The 15,034-nt window shown below is 44.1% G+C and overlaps 1 protein-coding gene across 1 annotated transcript in view; it reads left to right on the forward strand.

Annotated features, from left to right (window-relative positions):
• Window positions 1–432: 432 nt before the first annotated feature.
• LOC144104972 (venom metalloproteinase BumaMPs1-like) overlaps window positions 433–15,034 on the forward strand; it is a 30,708-nt gene continuing 16,106 nt past the window's right edge. The window contains exons 1-8 of the mRNA XM_077638196.1: window positions 433–595; window positions 3,245–3,417; window positions 7,397–7,489; window positions 8,703–8,826; window positions 9,858–9,905; window positions 10,020–10,138; window positions 13,352–13,423; window positions 13,536–13,675. Coding sequence (XP_077494322.1) covers window positions 532–595; window positions 3,245–3,417; window positions 7,397–7,489; window positions 8,703–8,826; window positions 9,858–9,905; window positions 10,020–10,138; window positions 13,352–13,423; window positions 13,536–13,675 — 833 coding nt within the window. The 5' untranslated portion in view covers window positions 433–531. The remainder of the gene's footprint in view (window positions 596–3,244; window positions 3,418–7,396; window positions 7,490–8,702; window positions 8,827–9,857; window positions 9,906–10,019; window positions 10,139–13,351; window positions 13,424–13,535; window positions 13,676–15,034) is intronic.

The raw sequence follows: 15,034 nt of genomic DNA on the forward strand, positions 1-15,034 counted from the left end.
AAACAAAATGCACGCCCACATACGGTATATGTTTTTCTCGACCACTGGAAAATAAATACGACGTGATGGTAACAATATAAAGCTGTTTTATTGCTGAAACCTCGGTAGATCGAGAAAAGCCACCACAAAATACGTTGTATATTCAGGACATCGCTCTTTTACGTAGAAAGAATGTTTTCTGCCAGAAGTGTATCAGCGTACTGACGACATGCAAAATGAGTAGAACGAATGTGAAAGACGAAAAATCCTGGTAATTCTGTAAAGTCATATCGTTCTATTCATAAAGGTCTGATTCCGGACTTTTGTTACGAGGAGATATTTTACATAACGAAAATTAAGGTACAAACGGAGCTCATAAAATGTCATGTGACTTGGAAGAAATGGCATCGGGGCATTTGGAGCTGGTCTATGCAAAGAAAACGAAATACTGGCTTCTTTATAAGACCAAAATGACAAACCACACATGGACAACGCTAGAAGCAGCCACTCCACTTTGAAGCGTGTGTAGTGGTTGTAAGAGGGCTGCTAGCAATGTTCCTCGGAATAATACTTGTTTTATCTTTGCTTTCATCCCAATTACTGCATGCTGCAATTTGTAAGTATTCCCTTTTTTGCTTTACCTATTCCACATTGCGTATCTATTTCTTTACAGGCTATCAGCACTGCTGAGATCGAGATTGATAATTCTACACAACTTTGCATATTGCGGTAGGAAAATTTCCACCGTGTAATTTTTGCCACAAGCCGGCCAGTCCAAATAAAAAAAAAGTGGCACGAAAACACTCCGTCATCCGTTTTTGTCTTGCTTATTTTAAGCTCAAATCTTAGTTAATGGGCCGAAGAGACGGGAACAATGAAGTTGCTATAGAGGGCCTCTGGAGGTATTTTTATCTGAGGCGATTAGATAGATAGATAAACACGGACAGACAGACAGACTGATATATATATATATATATATATATATATATATATATATATATATATATATATATATATATATATATATATATATATATATATATATATATATATATATATATATATATATGCAGACAAGGCAAATGAAATGAGGGGCTCGTTTCACAAATATATTAAGGAAGCCAACAGTCTCCGAAACCAAGGTGCATAGGAGAATGTTGCTAATTTATTTTAATTTGTAATGCCAATCGACTGGTTTAAAGAAAATTACATATAAAGAAGCATAAAACAACCATGACACCGGTGGGATCCAAACCCACGAGCTCTGAATATCGCGTCCGGTGCTCTATGAAGGAAACCAACAGTCACCGAAACTAAGATGCACAGGAGAATAATTCCATTGTTTTCTTTTTATTTTTTATAACTTCGGTTATTCTGTCGCTTAAATAAAATACATTTAAAGCAGCAGAAAAAACAACCATCCCGCCGGTGCGTTCCAAACCCACGACCTCCGAATATCGCGTCCGGTGCTCTTACCAGCTGAGCTACGGCGACGGCTGCCCAATCTGCTGCTCTCGTGGGTATTTATGTTTATTGCGTGCAAGCGAACTTTGAGAGTGTTCACCAGCGCCACCCTCGTCCATAGCGGCGAACGTAGCACGTCCTGTATTACCGCGAATGTGATGTAGAACGTCATCTAACGGCGAGGGCAGAAATTGTGCGAGAGCGGTAATACAGGACCCGCTATGGATGAGGGTGGCGCTTGTGAACACTCTCAAGGTTCGTGTGGTTTGCGTACACAAGCGCATCGTGTGGTTTGCCTACACAAGTGACTTTTTGTTGTAATAATATTCCCTATGGGTCACAGGACTTCGCTCGTATTGACTGCAACTGACTTTGTGCTTGGCTTTTTTTTCATATAATTGCATTCTTTATAACAGCGTTTTGCACTTAAATTAGCTTTTTTTTTGACTGACGGTGGCCTCTGGGCGCAAAGTATGTCGGTTTCGTTTTTTTTTTTCATTTGCCTCATTCTGAAACAAAACCAACGTAGACAGATGTTTTGTATCGGGACTAAAAGATTTTGTCATGAGACTTCGGTAGAGACATAGGCTGGCGATATGTTGTGACTCTCTGTCTGTGTCTTTTTTGCGAAAAGAATTTTAGCACTCGCTGTATTAGCCTAGCGCCCATGTTTTCCCTTACACAAAGGACTGTCCGAGCCCTCCTACTGACTTTCTCTTTTCGTGATGGGGAGAGAGGATGATTAGAGCAGGAGCTGTAAAGGGAAGCTGCTGTCGAGCGAGGACATTAGGGGGAGTGCGAGAGGCTGTTTTAGCTTGAATGGTCTCATGCATTTTCGCAATAGGCACTCGCTTTCTACTCATTTAGTAATCCGGTAACCTTACGTATGAATAATAGTTGCAGCAGTGGCCGCGTGCTTGCGTAGTAGCGTCCGTCCCAATGACGAAATTGCGAGTGGTGACGTGGAACATCAGTTACGTTACAATAAGGTACATGGATATTGCTGAGGCGCAGGCTGCATGTTGCGCCCGAGACACTGCACATAAGCGGGAGGCCAGAACTTCCAAGCAGGTGCGTGTTGAACACATGAACAACGCGCTCATGGATCTTAAATCTCACGAACCCGCCGTGTGTCAGAACCGCGGGCCAAGCCCGAAAATTTCGCAGACCTCAGAGCATTCATTGTAACGCTCTCACAATGTCGTCGCATGAGAGGGTTACTCGTACTGGCCTTAATAATTTCGCTTTTAAACTGACGCTGACCATTAGCCCTAGCCTTGGAGTAAATCCCTGCAATTATGAAATTTGTAATATGTGGCAACGAGCTCGTGCAAAAGTATTTATGTCCAACATTCCAGCTAAAAAATTTCGAAACCAGAACAACTGCAAGACACTGTTATGGAAATATTGAAGGTAATGGTTGATTTTAGTGATATGTATCAAATCCTTTCTTTTAGAGTGTTTCAATTGATCGCATGAGACAGTTAAGACTGCCATAGAACACCAATGGGCAACACTCTGGACGACAGCAGAAATGGTAACAGAAACAAAAAGCGAGACTGCTGTCAGGTGATCTGCGGATATAATAACTGTTTAGTGAAATATTAAATTACATGAAAAAAATTGCGTTAATAAAGGGTTTTTCCGTTAAAAAATGCTTCTGACCAGAATTGTGGGGTGTGTATGTAGAGATGAGTGATATTCATCCTTAGCACTCTGTATGGAAAATGTTGAACAGAATTATCCGTCCTGCCGATGAAATCCCTTAAAATGTTATGTCTATTCCTTGCCTGTTTCGCAGTGCCAGAGCATGCGGCCGTCGTGTACCCGCAGCTCTTCGACGTTCGGGATGACCTTGGAACAAGGGTGCTGAGAGTGAACGACAAAATTACACTGAACCTCAAGAAAAGCGCTGTACTACCCGATGATTTTGTATTAGTAGAGGAGCGTGAAGGTGTGCCACAGCATACCTACGTAAGTGCCAGATGGGCTTTGCATTTCTAAGCCACAAGTAGAATGAAATGTTGCCAAGCCAAGCAACGCTCGCCTGTCTCGATTAGTACGCGACCTTAAGACGACTGTTTCTTGCTCATGTGCAGACCTAAAAATTTACAAGTTTAAGGAGAAAATAGAAAGTTTAGTTATCTCTTCAAGGCGGCGCCGTACATAAAGGTAGCCAGCGTGTATATGATTGCTCCCCGGTTTTCTGTTAAGCTTCTTGTGCTGCGGGGAAGCATTGTTTTTAATAAGGGGTGAAAATTATAGTTTCCAGACTTCCATGGGGTGCCGGCGTTCGAAACCTCTCATTTATAGTAATTACGACAGCTATCGAATATATGACATGGAATGGTAAGGAATGTAAACAATTGACAAAGAAAAAGGCATATGCTAAAACTAAGATATAAAATCGACAATGTGATGATAAAGGACTGCAATGCTAAATACTTTAATGACGGAAGGAGTGAGAGAAGAAAAGAAGAAAGAGGTGGGTAGTGGTGGGCTCAGGAATAAATTTGACCACCTGGGCATCTTTAACCTGCCCTGACATCGCACAGCACGTGGGCGTCATTTGCGTTTCGCCTCCATCGAAACACGGCCGCCGCGGTCGGGTTCGTACCCTTGACCTCCGGCAGGCGTCCTTGTGCTGTGCGATGTCAATGCACGTTAAAGATCCCCAGGTGGTCGAAATAATTCCGGGGCCCTTCACTACGGCGCCTTTTTCTTCCTTTCTTCCCTCATTCATGCTAATTACCCCAACTATGTCCCGAGCATCACTACACGAAAAAAAAGACAAAAAAGTTGCTGACACTCTTCTTCAGCGTTCACAGCGTGCCGCTAAGTTCGCGACGTTTGAAGCAGCACCAAATGGCGCGTAGTTTTTTCTCTTATTTTCAGTTTCTCAACCTTCAACAAATATGTCGTTTCAAGACCCACGGTACATTGTCGCTAGGATTTCGGAAAAGTCACGGGGTGTAATTTCCCAAATTATATGAATTTTTCCATTGTAGGTAGATCAGAACCGGCGAACACAGAAAAGCCACTATGACCAAGCAGAAAGCGCACTCAAGAGTGTAAATTCTAAAATAAGACACAATAAAATTATCCATTTACAGCTTAGCACAGTGAGCGTAAATTTCGGTTGGAGCTCGAGGAAGACGTACACGCATGCGCTTGTGCAGCTCTCGCATCTCAGTGTTCAGAAATTTCCATGGTCTCCATAGTGAATCGGCTCGGCAGAAGTAGAAAGCACATCACAAGGTTCGCCATGTGAAAAAGCTGCTTCGCGTCGTGCATCGCGTCGCCCTAGCTTGCACGAGTAATCGGATGTGCTGTATGGGCCCAGAAGTTGAGAACTGCGGACGATTAGTTTCTCCCCATACCGTCGCGCTTTCGCCCACCGTAGCCGCGCTGATACTTGCCGCCAACTAGGAGCGGAGAACACCCGATGCAGCGCCCCGGATACTAATCCCTTCTCCCGAACAGGTTGAAAAAGTGCATAACCACTCTCCGAGCATCAGCAAAAATGCTTCTAACCACAAGCGACGCACACGGTTTGAAATATTCTCATACTCGGGTTGGTTTCGAAGGCAGCGTCGCATGGAGCAGTGTAGGCATGCCTAGTTTTTGCCTACATCCCTCGTCGCTGCCGACCGCAGCGCCACCTTTGTTAACAAACATGACGCTTGTCTAGTGCTGCCTGCCGAGCGTCTGCCACAACGTAGTCAGCGATAATGCGTGCAGCCCCGATCTCTCCCCCCCCCCCCCCCCCCCCTTCGTTGCCACGTACCTCAAAGAGCGATTGAGGTGTCCACTGACCCAGGGAGCCAGCTGTGCTCCCTTCCGTTCCTCAAAATTATCGTAACGGCCTATAGAAACCGAGGCGAGCGCTTGGTTTCGGCGGCGGCAGCTGAGTGACGTCATATCTGTCACGTGGTTTTTCCTCGGTTCAAGGTGAAACGCGCACACGACGAACAAGCTGCGGAGGGTAGTAGTAAAGCTTTCGCTCGAAATATGCAGCCTCTGTTGTCGTCGACAATGAATGTGAACATACAATGATTTCGCAAAATATGACGTACCACTGTACAGGATGAGTTATAGGTGGTTCTGGCCACATTTTTACAGGGTGAGTTTTAGATGATTCCGGCCACATTAATAGTAATAATATTAATTTCACCACCATGCAGTAAATACATGATGGCTGGGCGCCCATAGTAAAAGCTGTCCTATGACAGCTTGACTGCGCCACGGGCACCCGGTTTTCAAAGGAATCTCGTCCAGGTCATTTCACGCCTTCCCTCACCAAGAACCACCACGGTTGCCGCCAACCTCATTGAAGCGCCTAGTGAACCAGGGGCACAAGTGCTCTTGAGCCAACATCCGAGGGCTGTAGCCAAACACAACCATAATATCCCCGACTCCATTCGGGCGAAAAAAATCGCGCTTCCCGGACCACTTCCTTTCGCTGACCTGAATTTTTTTATATGAGCGCTTCGTGCCTTATCGCCAGCGAGCGATGATTAAAGCCGTGACGACGGGGTTGAATAGCTGTAACGTAGTGTTTCAAAGCTGCAGCCGAGAAACCCGATCTTCGCCCTGTTAGCAGAGACTTCGAGAAGTCACGCCACAAACTTCTGCTCTCGGTAGGCTGTTAGCGCTGTTTCGCTGTGTCCACTTTAGGTTCGGCGTCATGTACGGCAATATGTTCGCCGCGGTTACTGGACATTGTTCGCCGTAGTTTTTGGAGATGGAAGCTGAAAGTATTTCATGCTTAAAATGCCAGAAAAAGTGGGCACTGAATAAGCCCGACGAACTAGGACTGCATTAACGAGGACTGACCCAGGTGCAGTACGCTGCTGGCTGTAAGAACTGAACAGCATGAATGTGCGCGGATTGCTTAGCGCTCGCGGCGGGCCACCATGACTGCAGCACTAGAGCTCGTCGTCAAGCGTGATGTGTTCGACAGCCTGTGCGGTCAGTACCTGTCGAAAGGTTTGTGATCTCGGTTAGGCCGTTGAATTCATGCTTGCGTTGAAGCAAGGAAACAGCTTGACGATCCATTGCAAGGAATGTAAATGTGGCTCCGATGTTTCAAATCATCTTTTAGAAAAACCGCGAAAATAGAGCAATAGGCGGTACGTGGAAAGATTTCTGCATGCAAGTACAAACGGTACATATATTGCAGGCAGTGATTATAATGCCCGCTAATTTCTCCAATCTCCTCGAGAGAGATCACCGCACCTGTATATGAAGGGAAAACTGAATTTCCGATGCGCACGATAAGAAAAATAGAATTTTGCCCATAATAGTGTTTTGTGTTCAAGGCTTAATACCTGGTCACAAATAAGAACGTGTTTGCTGTATTGCACAGCCATTACAGTTTTTGCTGTCCTTATATATTATGCTTATGAACGGTTTGCTTCAAACTCCTAATCGCCTGAGCTTTTTTCGCTCGGTGTCGGTGACTTTTGTATATTGCTTTGAGCATATTTGTTTGAATGTTTCCAGAACTACCGAGTATAGAACCCACAAAACCGGTACAGCGCATTGTCGAAGTAATAACGCTTGGTGTAAACAATTAACAGCTTTCATTACATACATCAGCACGTGAATATTAGTATTACAAAAGAAGCTCTTAATCATTTGCGTTCAAAAAGAATTTTTTTTTCGTGGCTTTAAAAATTTGAGATTAGGAAGGCCTTCAAAATATACTTATGGCATAGAAAAAGTACTGAAAAAGCGAGATTCTCGCTGACTTGGGTGCCACTAATATCTGCTGGGTTATGGCGGCACTTTGTATTGTGAGAAAGCTGCAGGTGTTTTGTTCCTTGCTGAATAGCGCACTTTATGTTACAACATTATGTGACACGTTGGAACGGTGCAATTCGTAAAGAAGGTGCATTGCGCACGATTTATTTTTCCTCATTTTATTTTTGTAAACATAATTTTCTACTAGTTTAATGTGGATGCGTTGGAAGAGGACTTGTACCACGACGAAAAATATTTTGCGTCAGTCATGGTTTCCGAGGAGGACGGCTCGTGGAAAGTTGTAAGTTTATATATTTGTTTTCTCTGGGATATACTGAGAAGAAATGCTATTTGGCCACTTTAAGAAATGACTGGGTTTTCGTCCCTACTATGCAAACGAGCCTCCTTGTACTCATGTCCTTTTATTTCGAATTACTCTGGAGAGGGCAAGAGAAACGCTAAAAAAAGCAGTGCACTGCGTCTGTGTTGGTAATTTGGCGCCTGGCCAAATCAACGGTGGATAAATGTGATCTACCTTTTTGCGTCTGCATTGCAGCCATTTATTCATTACTGAAAGAGCCAAATGAGAATTCTCCGATTGTGCTTACTTGATCAAAAACCACTGCCTTTTAAAGTTCAAGAAATAGTGCGCGATTCTTTTCTCCTCGCCGTGCTCCTGTTTACAGGTTGCAAGCAGAACTAGCGCCTGAACAGTATTTCAAAAGGAGGAGCGCAAAACAGGAAGCGTAAACTGTAGAGTAGCCTGAAACCGGTTGTCTTGTGACTGACCGAGTTGATATTAATGGAAGAAAAACGTTGTTGAAAGGGAGGGAGGGTCAGAAAACAAGGATTTTTCTGGCAGTGACCTTTTGTCACGATGATAGCGATGAGAAGTCGTTTATTTTTGATAAGGCATGAATATGACGCAGGAAGCTAGAAATTGGTCTCAAGAATAGTTGAAAAAAAAAGAACAAACCTTTGATGTTATGAACATTGTGTACCTGCAAGTTAGCCTCGCGTTGTTCAGCGCATTGGGAGAGAAAGGTAGATGACTTCAAGCATCAGTGAACAACGCTTTATTACACATGTACGCCATTAGAAAAGTGCAGCCAATGAATCGAAAAATATTACAAGCACGCCGTTGTGTACCTCTACACAGCCGTGAACGTTTAAACACAAAAGAAATATCAATATGAAGATTACTCGAATGAACGCATCATTAAAAAAAAAAAACCTTTTTTGACATTTTATTAAGGGATTTCGTTCTTCCTGGTGCTTAGAGTTCTTCGAAAACTTTTTTTTTGTGTGCAACAGCAGTGCTTTCTCTTTTAGTCACATTTTAGGAGTAATATCTTTCGATGTGTTTTATTTAGTGGAACTTCATGTTTAAACAAGGTGCGCAGCAGTGTCACCATCACTCTCGTGGTTTGTGTTAATTTATAGATTGCGGCCGAGTGAAACAGCTTTATTTTGCGTTTCGCCGTATTATTTTCTTAAATCCTTTCTGCGTTAAGGAAGGCGTGGTTGGACCGAACTTGAAGATTAGGCCAATGGAGGAGATGGGACGTTCAAGTGAAGGTCATTACGCTCACCTTTTGGAGCCCATTGAAAAGGAGTCTGATGCACAAACAGTAATTGGTAAGGCTGTGTTTCGCTCTTGCTACCGAGGACAATGGTATATTAAATAGGAGCAGGAAGTATGTCGTTCTTTGGAAATACGCATAGTTTTTAATTTTAAACCCGTCAGCGCAAACGCAGGAACAAGGGCTCGCCTTAAACGCCGTACTTCAGCTGGGAAATCGCGAGTGTTTGCCCTGTGTTTGCCGGCTGGCACACAGGCCAAATAGGTACATAGATCTGAGAACATGTCGAATAGATACGGATTGAACCGTGCCAGCAGCCAACGAAAAAATTCCTTCAACCGCGCCACACTGGTCTTGCTGATTATTTAAAGAAAAAACGAGTGAAGGTACTATGTAGAAATGCGATTGAGGATGGCGTATTAGACTCACTGAGAAACTCGCTATGTGCATGGCTGTAGAGTACAGCGTATGGTGTGCGGCGCGCGATTTCACAGAGAACACGCACTTGAATACGAATTGAGTGCGTGTAGCTTTGGGACGTGTTCATCTAATGTTGAGCGAAACCAGGAATATTTACCTGCACATAGCAAAATTTTCAGTGAAAGCCTTGTCTACTCCAGTCAAGGCAGCATGCTTAAAGCAGTGAGGTATGGCTAATTCGCTGCTATCACAGTCAGCTAAAACTGAGACATTTTTCACAGCTAAAACAGTAGCTGGTCTGTGTATTATGAGGGTTTCATGTCTGAAAACGACATAGGCTATGGTGGACGCCATACTGTAGGGCTCAAGAAATTCCCATCCCCTGTGGTTCTTCAACGTGCACTGATATCGCACAGTCCACGAGAACCTAGAATTTCGCCTCCATCGAAACTTGACCGCTGCCGCCTGGATCGAACCCGCATCTTTCCGGTCAGCAGCCGAGCGTCATAACCACTGAAGCCACCGCGGCGGATCTCAGACAGTAGCGTTGGCACGAAGAACAACTGCCAAAAGAAACATTTTCTTGGGAGAGCATGAGTGGGTGGAAGCCGGAATGACGGTCTCCTCGAAACATGGTTCAATTTCAGCTCCTCTTTTTTTCCTTAGGCGAAGCCATCGAGCGAGCGAAAGTGGGACCTTCAGAAGAGGCGAGAAGTAAGCGATCGTACATCTACACGTTTAACAAACTAAATGATTATTAACTAAAGGCCAGTAACATCCATTTTTAATGAGTGTTTGTTTGGGATAAAACCTCTCGCCTATCTGCAGGTGTATACGATATTGAGATTATATTCCCTGAAGTAAAGGTGGTTGTGGATTCTCTGTTCTATGCCGGCTTCAACTCCACAAGGAAAATGATGCACTACCTGATGGTTGAATTCAACGTCGTAAGTGAAATCTTTGTTATTTCTATATATATTGTGCAAACGTTTTGTAACGCAGTACTCGTAAACACGCGCACATTATGTTTACTCTTAAACACGTTATCATAAATAACCCGAAAGTTTTTTAATGCCACCGTGTTAATGGCTCGCGTTTCATAACGAGTTGAATTGCATGTGGGCAGCTGGCCATGAAAACTCTAATTCGCGCTGGTACTTGGGAGCCCTAGCATATTAGGCAGCGAATAAATTTCAGATACTTGGGCAGATTTATCAAAAACCTTTACATTCAGGTGAAGCATGTGCAGTTCATGAAGAAAGGTTGCTATGGTAAAGCTGGGTAAATGGTACGCTTTGTGTACAGTAGAAGGTTGGTAGCGAGGGCCTGTCTTCCTTTCCGCCCTTAGTTTCATTACGTTTGCGGCTCCAAATTATGCCCAGCAGTCTAAGCCAGCTCGTCCCGCTGTATGCGTCTCACTTTCTTGAAGATGTTATGAAAACGGCGCGACGAACGAGGACAAAAGTAGAACACAGATGACAGACCCAGGGCCACTCGCGACTCAGCTTGTTTTCTCACCAAGCATGCTTTTTTAGGACAATCAATCCGATTACGAAAGGCTCAGAAGTAAACTACAAAAGTCTATCGCAAACTCAAGGAATCGTTGCTGGCGTAGTAAATACAGATCAACAATCAAGATGCCACACACGAAGTATTGGGAGCAATTTGTCGAGTGAATTCTCTGCCAGGCCAGCAGCTGCAAATAATTCATAAAAACAGTGCCTACCTACGCTTCACAAGCAAACCAACGAACACATAACACCAATCAAACGACTAAGGGTCAGTCAGTGATGAAAAGGTAGAATAAAGGCCAGCGCTTGCGTGAAATGAAAACCTCTAGGGTCAAGCAGAGGTGAAAATAGTGAGCGCGTGAAAAATAATACGATGCTCAGATGAAAGGAAATGGGCCCTGAAGACAGCGACTGCGGCAGATAAAGAACAAGCGCGAAAGAATTCTTTAAACAGCACTTTGTAAAAATCACTGTCACTATCTTTTAGCTTTGAATGCTGATGAGTATAGAAGAAGGATTCCACTATAATATAGTTAGGAAGGAGCGGGATCATGTAGAAACATTACCTTTAAGCACTGATAAAATGAATATTTTCAAGAGAGAGAGAGAGAATGAAAACGAAACGCAGGGAGGTTAACCAGATGTGAGTCTCCGGTTTGCTACCCTACACTGGGGATGGGGGATAGGGGTTAGAAAGATGACAGAGAGGAAAACGCAAAAAAAGGAACGTGCACACATGGAGACACACACACAGAAGGCGTTCCAGTTAAAGTCTTTCACACAGGCCGGTAGAGTGTAAGAAGCGCAAAAGCGCTTGCACGGCCTTCTTCTGCGATTGTAGGTCCTTGCGATGTTGTAGAATTCTTTTTTCGGATAGCGGTTGGTCGTCCAGTTGGTCAAGTTCGTGGCTAAGGCATGCCCTCTGTGGACTGTACTGCGGGCAGGAGCACATTATATGGCCAATTGATTCTTCATGGCCGCAGTGGTCACAGGTTGGGGTGTCGGTCATCCCTATGCGGAAGACATAGGCTTTAGTAAAGGCAACACCCAACCAAAGTCGATATGAAAGCGTGGCGTCTCTACGGCGAAGCTGTGATGGCGCTCCAAGACTTAATGTTGGATTAAGTGAGTACAGTCCCGTATTTCATAAATGTGGCTCATTCCATTGCGACTCGGTGCACTGCCGAGCAAGTAGGCGGAGCTTCCGTGCCGCGTCAGTTCTAGAAAGAGGAATTGGGACGTGGCGCTCCTCAGTATGGGCTGAGCGGGCAGCGTGATCCGCCCGTTCATTGCCGATAATCCCGCAGTGACTTGGAAGCCACTGGAACGTTATTTTATGGCCGGCATCACTTATATGGTGTAACGTCTCTGTAATATGGAAGATTAGTTGTTCGTGCGGTCCGCGTCGTAGAGGTGACAGTAGAGACTGCAGTGCCGCCTTCGAATCGCAGAATATTGTCCATTTGTGTGGCTGTTCATCACCAATGTGATGAAGGGCAGTTAAGAGCGCTGCGAGCTCTGCTGCCGTCGATGTTGTCGCGTGGGTCGTCTTAAATTTGATTGTTGTAGCTTTCGCTGGAATGACGATTGCCGCCGCGGAGCTGCTTGGAAGAACAGATCCATCAGTGTAAATATGCGTCGAGTCACGGTAGTTCTCGTACAAATATAGTAGCGTGAGCTGTCTAAGGGCTGGTGATGACAGATCAGCTTTTTTCGAGATACCAGGTATTGCGAGGTTGATTTTGGCTGAGCGAGGTACCATGGAGGGATCGAAGGTCTCGCCGCCGGAGTGAAACAAGCTGGCAATGATTCATCATATGCAGTTATCGTTTGGCTGAAAGATGTGTGTGGCCTGTCCGCTGGTAGAGAGGCTAAATGGTGACGAGGATTCCTGGTTAGATGCCTTATATGGGTCCTAAGTACTTCAATTTCAATGTGGGTCTTGACAAGGTGGTCTCTAGCGATTGCTATCGTAGCGACTGTTGAAGCACTCTGAGGCAGGCCTAGACAGATCCGGAGCACTTGACCCTGAAGACTTTGTATTGCGCGTAGATTCGTTTTGCCTGTGTTGTTTATTGCTGGCAAGCTGTATCGCAGAAATCCTAGAAAAAGCACCCTGTACAGATGTAACATGGCACTAGGCGACATTCCCCAGGTCTTGCCAGCGAAAAACTTGAACAGGTGGCAGATGCCTGTCAACCGTTTTTTCACGTATGATATGTGTGGGCTCCATCACAAGTCCCTGTCGATTATGACACCTAGAAACTTGTACGATTGGACCCGTCGTATTATTTGGCCATTTATCATTACACTGTAGTTTGCCATGGGTTTGCGCGTAAATGGCACTAGTACGCATTTCTCGGAGGAAATTTCCAGGCCTCGATTACGGAGGTAGATAACAGTGTGTGGCGGCTCTATGAATTCTTTCTCGCAACTGTAGGCGTGTTACTGCAGATGTCCATATGCAGATGACATCCGCGTACATTGATAGCCTGACTGTGGTTGGCACGTGCTCATGGAGAGTAATTAGTGTTAGATTAAATAACACGGGGCTAAGTACACCGCGGCAAATATTTTGAAATTACACACAATACTAATGTGGCTAACAAAATAGTCCTCTTTACGCTGAGAATATTGTTTGTTTTTCAGATAAACCTTCGCTATCGCACCGTATCGCGGCCAAGAGTCCAGTTAATATTTCGTTCTGTCAAAATTACCAAGGTGAGTTCAGCTTTTTGTTATATTTTCTAGCGAAATGAGTTACCTTGTTTCTTGTGCGTTGCGAAAATCACTCAGAAAGTGTTTTTGACAACCCGCATTTTCTTCATTTCAGAGAAAAAAGGAGACATACTTCGAGCACATTTGGAAGGATCATAACGTGATCGATGGCCTGAAATCGCTTTATGCCTTGGTTGAATATGTTGAAAAGAAAAAGGAATATAAAAAGTACGACATTGTGTTCTTTATCACAGGGTATGTACCACTCACGCAGAATCTTCTGAGTATCTGACCCAATGGATATTCACTGGCGGGATAAATTTTTCTGGGCGTTATAAGAAAGAATATTTCTGTCGTCTCGTGATGTGTCTATTAGTCCTGGGCACTTTCAGGCATACTGTGATTGCTTTTAGCTGGGGCTTCCTACAACCTCTAGTTGGAAGTCTAAGACTGTGATCTTTATATGGACATTCATTTAAGTTTAGTATTTGACAAACTAAGCATACCTGAACTGCTTGGTATGAAGGAGCGGGCGGGAGTAGTAGGGGGGGGGGGGGGGCGGGCTGTCAACGAATTGATCGCCATACATTAATGGCAAAAACACATGAATGTGCAGTGCCCTTATGGTAGCTCTGCAAGATTTAAGAGTGCAGCTGCGTAGAAAATATCTGAATGGCAAAGAAAAAGCTGTGGACTGTAGTTTGCCTAACAAATTTGGCAAGCGCTCTTAGCTCTTGGCGCTTTACCTAAATCATTCAAAGAAGCGGGAGAATCCTTTAAATGCCATCTTTGCGGCAGTCTGAAAGCTCACAAAGAACTAGTGAAAACCTTCTTCGTATTCAGGAGATAAGGTGTTGCACAGATATTAGCTCTTCGTTCTTTAATATAGAGTCTAGGTAAGCATGGCCAAATAACGACGGCAGGAAGTGAAACGTGCAAAGGTAAATCAAAATACCGAATTCGGACGCGGTAGACCCTCTGTTTAACTATAGCACAGAAACTAGAACGCACGCGCACTTATTAAATGAGACACCTAGTGCGCATAGAGCAGAAACAAAATATGCTGAAAATAAATTAATCAGTCAGCATATTCCGCTCCATATCAGATGAAAAAAAGAACAGATAAGGGCAAAAAGCAATTCATAGAAATTTCACACTTACTGAAATAATTCGTTTATAGCAGATGAGGCCAGATAAGCTTTAAATATTTGCACACAATATTTACTCATAAAGTTTAATTTCGCGATGCGAGCTGAAGTTGAACGATGGTGCTGGAGAAGCAAGATTTAGGAAGTGGAGCTTTGCTCTTGCCTACCGCAATACGCTTAAACGGCGCTACTAAAAATTGCACGGAGATTTAAAATTCGCGCTGTTTCGGTTTCGCGAAGCATGCTGAAAAAGCGAGGGTGAGAATGCAATGCTCTGCGACCACTCACTGCTGCGTGTTCTGAAGTAATTATTTATTAAATTTTGCCTTTATTTGATGATCAAGCAGAAGGAGATTAGAAATACGTATTGCTATAACACAGAGTTTTGGCTTGAAATCTCGGTAACGCAAGATATCGCACCTGGCACATCAAACCAGGAAGCGTACTCTTTCACGCTTCTACGTTG

Source organism: Amblyomma americanum, chromosome 9 (genome assembly GCF_052857255.1).
Source record: "Amblyomma americanum isolate KBUSLIRL-KWMA chromosome 9, ASM5285725v1, whole genome shotgun sequence".
NCBI lineage: Eukaryota > Metazoa > Arthropoda > Arachnida > Ixodida > Ixodidae > Amblyomma > Amblyomma americanum.